General features: G+C 34.4%; 1 protein-coding gene across 1 annotated transcript; it reads left to right on the top strand.

Moving 5' to 3' along the window:
* The first annotated feature begins 357 nt into the window (after window positions 1-357).
* Window positions 358-3718, top strand: LOC134281290 (uncharacterized). Its single transcript, XM_062763773.1, has 2 exons — window positions 358-537; window positions 1094-3718. Exon 2 carries the CDS (start codon window positions 1126-1128, stop codon window positions 1873-1875), a length of 750 nt encoding a protein of 249 aa, XP_062619757.1. The 5' UTR covers window positions 358-537; window positions 1094-1125; the 3' UTR covers window positions 1876-3718.
* Window positions 3719-8430: the final 4712 nt, after the last annotated feature.

Here is an 8430-nt window from a genome sequence, read left to right as displayed (position 1 = left end):
AACTCCGTCACTGCTTGAATCAGCCAAAACTTCCGTGATGACTTGACCTATTTTAACCTCTGGTCTAATTTTTGACTAGTATGGCTGAGCATTCGTGTGAGGTGTATTTTTAGAGCAAATGTTTATTATATTATTATCTTTTATTTTTATGTACTGATAGCAAATTTTTTTGCGATACCTTTTATATGATTTTTATTTTTCTCATCATACAAAATATTTGATTTAAAAATATATAAAATGAGTTAAATATTTTTTTCTGTTGAAAATATACTTTTCATTTTCAGTCCTCATAGGGCACCGTAGACTGATTTAGGTAACTGTACATTGGTTCCCAACGAACCAATGAAAAGTTGATACGCCGTATAACAGCGCCATCTACAGTTTAATGTCGTCGAGGGGAAGGAGAACATCGGAACCAACTTTCCGCGGGACAGGGGAGAAAGAAACCATGTTTATCAAGACCAGACGGAAACTAGAAGGACTGTGTCATTTACTTCAGCTACGATAAATAGATTTTAGTGCTTCTTCTATACTTAGGTAAGATTTCTTTGTTTTGATGTTGTTTTTAAGTGCGAGGTCACTGCTCGCGTTTCGGTGTCTATGCCGACGGCATCATGTAACTGATGAAATTCTTTCCTACTAATGTAAGGACGTTTAAAATCACTTTATATTGTAGAAAATTAATGTTTTATGATAATTAATGTTTATTTATCACGGTACAGATAATTCTTCATGCGATTTTCTGTTTGAAAAGAAGTGTTTTATGGGGGAAATTTTGGGATATAAATAGAACACATGAATTTCAGATCGAGGCTGTTTACTTGAAACGAAGATGTTTGTGAATAAATACGCTCTCAGTTAATTTGTTTGTTGAAACGGAGATGACCATCGTAAACAACACTGATTAAAATGTTTCTTTGAAAGGCTTATTAGTTTTTCCTGATGTACAGCATAAATTTTAAATTTAAATTTCTTGGTAAATTGCTATAAATAGATCTTGTGGAAAATTAGGGTAGCACTATTTTGGGACTGTGAAGTGAGATCCCAAAATACAAAAAGAATGATTGATTATGTTTTTTTTTTTTTCTTTCAGGTTTAATTTTACTTCATACTGCCAGGGAAAACATGGGGGTCAAACGTAAATCTGATGAAATGGAACTGGAAGTAGAGGGGAGCCAGAGGCAGTCAGTCCTCAATATATCAATGTGTAAACTTCAGAATCCTTCAGGCAAAAAAGTTGAACCATCGCTTCTGAAATCAGTACTTATCTTAAACACTCTAAAACACATAGAAACAGAACTTAGAAAAGAAGGCATAAGTAGCGAACTGCCTCCCTCCGCCAGTCTATCTTTCCACAGTGATGCTGAAAACTTCACTATGGATGTCCTGCCGCTGGACTCTCTGGACGGTTCCAGTGAGTATATAGAACAAGACATGTCCGACCTTCATATCAATGGAAACCTTCCACAAGGGATGGACAGCCAAGATGACCAAAGCATTTCTAAAGCACCTCTTCCTCCTTTTGAGACCTTTGTTGAACTTTCAAACTCAAGCACTCATAGTGCCAACAACTCACCAAAGAGCAAGGTCATTGGCCAAAAAATTGATATATGGAGCTCGAGTCTCCAGAGCAACTTACCGTTCCGAGTAGAAGATGTTCTCGGGGACACCGATCTATCCCAGTGTGATTTTGACATTTTCACGTCACTCTCATCGACAATTAAGTTGACGCCTCTGAGTGCCGAGGAGGTTCTTCATTCATTTCCCTCCAATTCTTTGTCCGATACTTACCAGTCCTTTTTGTCAACTTCGTGTAAAAGCGACATCCTTCCCGAGGAAATCGATAACATTATGCAGATTTTAGTTGGAACGTAGATCGACTTAGGCTGCCAGAGACATTATTGTTAGACTGAGAAACGTTCAGACGAGTAGAGACTTTTTACTTTAAACCCATGGCAGCACGATTGTTTTACTGTTGAAGTTTTAAGGGTGTTGAGAGAATGATTATTTATTGACTGTATGTTACAATATATCTCTAATCAAAATAATCGTACTGTAAGAGTACACCTTGTGATTCGGGGTGACTTGCCCCAGGATTGTGCAATTTCATTGTCAATATTATTGCAATGCTTGCCAACAAAGGATGTAAATATCCCATTATTAATTTATTGACATTGTTTCATATGCATTTGACAATATGTGAATCTATTTATTGATATCTCTAAGGAGAAGATTCAAGATACTGAATATATGAATATATGGAGATTTTTACTTAAATGTTTAGTAGTATGAATTGTATTTTATATGTTTTTACAATGCATAGATTTTATTTATCAGTAGCTAGACACATGAATTTTGATGGCAAAGTCGTTAAGTAATATTCACATCCTGTGATATTATCTGACTGCTGGCCAATTAATTTTTTTTTTTTTGATGCAAAATTTATTGTTGAAATGATCAAGGAGGAGTGAACAAAATCGCTAGACTTTTGTGATTCTGATTTCTGAATATGATAAATGATAGAAGCTTGTAGATTATAAGGTTTACCTAAAACAGATTGAACACTTGATGTTCCAAGTGCACATGCACTTGTAATAGATTTTATAAGGAAGTAGTGTATCCCGAGAACAGAGTAAAATATATCACATGAGATTGTATAACGGAGAATTTTTTGAACAATGTTACTTGATGATATTTGTATTGCTGGTATACTGAAACATTGGGTAAAATTCGTATCTTTATAGGTAAAATCCCAGTGAAATAAGAAGCAAACTATTTATTCCATTATGTAAATATTTCATCATCTGTATTTTTATTCGTCATTGAACATTTCACATAAATCACTCATTGAAAATACATTTTTGACATGATTTCTTTTATCTATAGTATTTACATCATACATACGTGTAATATTTATACATTCAAGTCTCGCGTTGTTGACTATTGTTGTGAAGTAAGGGGAGATAATCTCTATTTTTTGTGATCTGTTGATGATGAAATTTTAATCATGTAACTATTTTAACCAAGATTGATTATATTTATTCTACTTTCTTATTTAGCAATATGAAAATTATTTATATTTTACTGACAAATGAAAAAAATGTTTTTTTAAGAAGAAGTAATGTATTTGTTACAAAAATTGAATCAAAATTTTTTAAATATTTTGTTTAAAACTTAATATACATATCTTTCTATTTTTCAACTCAATGCATCAATTGTTGCCTTATATCTGGTTGCCTGAAGTGTATGTGAACTTTTGAATAATTATACGAATGCACACAATGGAATTTTTCCATTGCAGAGCTTTTAAGAAAACCTACTATCATAGCTAATATCTTGTTTTGGTTTTATTTTTTAAAGGAAGGGTGGGCAACTGAAATCAAAAGTAAAAATAGTTTCTTTTTTCATCCTGTTGTTTAATTCCATTTTGCATTTCATGTTCACTATTTACTTGCAATGTCTGTATACGCAATCATTCCTCATTTTCTAGACACACTTTGTAAATATTATCATTAGTAACTTCTACAGCATTCAAACAGGGTCATAATTGCATAACTGTGTTGAATCCTCTTTAAATGATGTTTGTTTACCATTGTTGGCAATATCTGTTTCAGATTTTTTTTCTCTATGCACAGACCTACTGTTCTCATGTGATGTAGAAATTCATCCAATCATATGTCCATAAGTTGTATTTCATTAAATTTTATAGAGAAATACAGTCATGTTTTCTTGTGTTTTGTAGCGTATGTTGGAAACTTTTTGAAGGAGAACTTAGGGTTTTTCTGCATCTCTCAGAGTCTGACTCTCTCAGTGTTGATTGTTGATTGAGATTGTATATTGAACATCCCTCTCGAGAATTTTTTTTACTTATATGGAGACTCCACCACTTGCCGGTGGATAGCTGCAAAACTCAGCACTAAGGGCCATTGATCAGGGAGAGATCTTTTTTGTTCCAGCACCTACTATGACATAAAACCTGGATTTATACGGTCTGATCTGAAGGACCGGTCTCCACGTCCCACACTGGGACTCAAACCCACGATGTAATGATCAACTTACCCTGCGACTCTAGAGCAGATGCTCTAACCGCTGCACCATGCAGGCAACTCACAGTGAAGATTGTTGAATTGAAGGTCAAATTCAGGGTGACCTGACTGTTTTCATATTAAAGACATACGGTACCTGAGTTGAATCTACAAGTGACAAAAGTTTCTAAATTGGATTTTCAGTTATTTTAGCTCACCTGAGCTGAAAGCTCATTTAAGTGAGCTCATCTGATCACCCGTTGTCCGTCTGTCAACTTTTCACATTTCAAGAATTTTGACTAAACTTGATACAAAGCAAAATAGTAAAACTAAAGAGCCAAGTCCCCTTCCAAGGAAAGATAATCAAGAAAATACAAAAATAGGTTGGGGTCAGTAAAAAATCTTCTCAAGAACCACTGAGCTAGAAAAGCTGAAACTTAACATTTTGTGTAAGCATCCTGGGATAGTGTAGATTCAATTCATGTCTCCCTGGGGTTGGACGGGGCCACAATAATCCAAGTTATACATTGAAGTACTTGTATATGGGGAAAAACCCTTAAAAATCTTCTCAAGAACTACTTTGCCAGAAAAGCTGATACATGTACTTAAATGGAAACATCATGGCATAGCATAGATTATGAATTGTTCAAATCATGACACCTCATCGTCTCAAGCCACGGTCCGGAGTCCGCGTAAAGCTCGAAGAGGATTGTAAATTATGGCCGTGGTTTGCGACGATGGACACCCCCGGGTGGGGCAAAAAAGGGAATCTAAGTTTTACATGGTAGTAAATGGGGAAAAAATTTTGAAAATCTTCTCAAAAACCACTGGTCCAGAAAAGCTGAAACTTATGTGGAAGCATCCTGGGATAGTGTAGATTCTAAATTGTTAAAGCCATGACTCCAGGGGAAAGGGCGGGACAACATCAGGAAATCCAAGTTTTACATTGAAATTTTTAAAAAATTCAGGAACAACTGGGCGAGAGAAGCTGAAACTCATGTGGAAGCAGCTTTTATGACTTGTGAAGAAGATTTTAACAGATTTTCCCAATATATTTCAACCATGTAGATTCTCTATTATGGACCTGTCCTACCCCCTGGGGTAATGAATTCAACTATTTAGAATCTACACTACCCCAGGATGCTTCAACACAAGTTTCAGCTTTTCTGGGAAAAATACTTTTAAAATCTTTACAAGGGGGGTGTAATAAAGAAAAGACAAAATTATTGGAAAATCTTTAAGAACCACTGGGCCAAAAAAGCTTAAACTTGTGTTGAAGCATCCTAGTTGGATGGGATCACAATGGGGCATCCAGGTTTTGCATTGAAACACAAAGCTAGGAACAAGATGTGTTTGTGAAACACTATGCGCCCGGTGGCAACAAAGTTCGAGAAAGCTATTTTTAGCATAGGAGTCCCATGAATTCAAAAACACCATGAAAATTTAACATCTATAACGTACTAAACTACTAAACAATTTATAAGTCACAGTCAAGGTCACAAGGTCATAGACCTTCGAGTCATTTGAAAGAACTGAAGTAGTGGACTATGCATAGCAACTATGAAGTCTATCTCATATATGATTCAAAAGCTATTTTTAGCATGTAGGTCAGTCGAGGTCAGAAATTGACCTGGTGGTTTTGAAAGAGCTTAATTTGTGGAGTATGCATACTAAATATGAAGTCTCTATCACATACATGTATGATTCAAAAGTTCTGGTGAAAGTTTGAAAAGGGTATTTTTAGCTTATAGGTCAGAGTCAAGGTCACAGGGTCATTGACCTTGGTGTCATTTGGAAGAGACTTATAGTGGAGTATGCATACCAAATATGAAGTCTCTTTCTTTCATGGTTCAAAAGTTATAGCAAAAGTTAAAGTTTGCACACAAAAAGCTATCTTTAGCATAAAGGTCACAGTCAAGATCACATGGTTATTGACCTTGCAATTGGTTCATTTGAAAGAGCTTAATTAGTGGAGTATGCATACCAAATATGAAGTTTCTATCTCTCAAGGTTCAAATTTTATTGCAAAGGTTAAAAGTGACAGACAAACAGACAGACAGGAGAAAAAACAATATACGCCCCGGATCTATCGATCTCGGCGCATAAAAATCTTTTAAAATCTTCTTTTCAAGAACCAGTGTAGATTCTAAATTATAAAAATCATGACCCCAGAGGTAGGGCAGGTCACAATAGGGAATCCAAGTTTTACATTGAAAACAAGATGTGTTTATGAAACACTGATGCCCCCGTATGGTAACATAGCAAATGTTAAGCTTTCTCAAATGCAGATCAAATATGTTGGTACCTAAAGTAAGGCCTTTTCATATAACCAAAGCACTGTTAAAAATTATGACCAAGGTTACCCTTTTAAAGGTAGGACAAACTCCGGTGTCAAGGTCAAAGGGTCAAGGTTGTTGGTTTCTAAGCTTGTCTTAAAGATTGCATGGGGAAGTATAAAAGTGCTGGCCCTTATCTTCAAAAGTTATAGCCAAGGTTAAATTTTGTAAAAAGTAGGTCAAAATCCAAGCTCAAAGGGTTAAAAGTGTTGATATCCAATGAAAGGTCTTCTCACAAGGATTACATATGTGAAGTTTGAAAGCCCTAGCCCTTACAATTCAAAAGTTATGACCAAAGTTAAAGTTTTCTCGTAAATACAGAAATGTCCAAGGTCAAGATCAAAATTATTTGTTTCAATAGAAAGGTCTTGCCACAAAGAATTGATATTTGAAATGTGAAATTCTTAGTATCTACCGTTTAAAAATTAGGACCAAAGTAAAAGTTTGGATTTTTTGTGTCAAACTTCAAGGTTCAATCCTGATATCAAATGAAAGGTGACTTAGGTCTTGTCACAAGGATTAATATGATTAAGATGAAAGCCTTAGTTATAACCCTTCAAAAATTATGGCCAACGTAGCTGCAGATCTGTAGCTCCCCGAAAAATTATAATTTGACAGACCGGAGAGCTACAATGCCACCCATTGAAAAAAAACCTGTATATTTATTGCGCGCAAAAAAGTGCAATGTTTATCGATTTCTCCATATTTTTAAAACTATAATCTCAAAATATTACTAACCGTGTATTCCTAACACAACTCACTTTTTCCACAACAAAGCATACCTTATTGTTGTTGTTTATAGCCCTCCTGGTCCTGAAATCGAGATCATCGAAAATTTCGTCTGTTTATACTGTCATTTTGGTTTGCAAGATAATTCGGCCCAACACGCTTCGTGTAGATGTCAGCTATCAAAGTGCTTGATAGAGGAGTACGTACGAATTTTTTTAAAATCTAATGTTTTTTTAGGTAAGAATTTGGAAGAATCAGTCCATACACATGCACAACCTTTTGTTCGCAATAAATAAAGAGTTTTTTTCAATGGATGGCACTGTAGCTCTCCGGTCTATCAATATATTTTTCGGAGAGCTACAGTTCTGCAGCTATGGCCAATGTTGTATGTAAAAAGTAGGTCAAACTCCAAGGTCAAGGTTCTTGATATTCAATGAAAGTTCTTCTCACAAGGATAACATATGTGAAGTATGAAAGCCCTAGCTGTTACCGTTCAAAAGTTATGACCAAGGTTAAAGTTTTTTCACAAGTACTGAAATCTCCAAGGTCAAAAGGTCAAAGTTATTGGTCCTCAATGAAAGGTCTTGCCACAAAAAATACATATATGAAGTATAAAAGCCCTGGTATCTACTGTTCAAATGATATGGCCAAAGTAAAAGTTTGGAATTTTTGTGTTAAAGAAGGGAATTGTCACAAGGAATACACATATGAAATATGAAAGTCATAGCTCCATTAAGGTGGCTCATTACATCCACAGTTTATTTTAGATTTCAGTACAGCACCACTTATAATGTAGATGTCAAATATCCAGATGGGGGTATTGATATCATAAATATTTTTTATAGAATTTTTTAGTTTTTGTTTTATTTTAGTGAAATGTTTTATTTCAGGTTTATTATTCACAGAATTTCAGAACTTTCAGTGTCAAATGATGGGCATCTTCTTAAGAAAAGTACACAAAGTGAAAATACCTCATAATACCTAATCATAATTTTATTAGAAAAAATAATTTTCTCCTAGAAAACAATTAATGTCATTATCTTTTTTATCTATGCATAAAACATTTAAAAAATGTGTTCTGAAGAGACAAGGAATGTATTTCAATGAATTACATGTGTCAAATTGAATGAAGAAAGTTTAAACGAAATGAAAAATCCAATTTAAAAAATATTGGTATAAAAAGTCCACTTTCAAGAGTTATCTTTCCTAATTAGCCAAGACTCAAAACACTATGGAACGTTTGACATTACATCTAAAATTCAGAATAAAGCTTTAAATTGCCAGAGTATACATTTAAATCAATAAAACAAATATATAAATTAACATCAACACAATATATA

The sequence above is a fragment of the Saccostrea cucullata genome, unplaced genomic scaffold (genome assembly GCF_032062105.1).
Source record: "Saccostrea cucullata isolate Sc308-1 unplaced genomic scaffold, CSIRO_AGI_Scuc_v1 ctg214, whole genome shotgun sequence".
Classification (NCBI taxonomy): Eukaryota; Metazoa; Mollusca; class Bivalvia; order Ostreida; family Ostreidae; genus Saccostrea; species Saccostrea cuccullata.
The sequence above is the reverse complement of the archived record's forward strand: the minus strand, read 5'-3'. Positions and strand labels throughout refer to the sequence as shown.

Coding starts and splice junctions, on each gene's coding strand:
- LOC134281290 (XM_062763773.1), top strand. CDS start 1,126: ATGGGGGTCAAACGTAAATCTGATGAAATGGAACTGGAAGTAGAGGGG.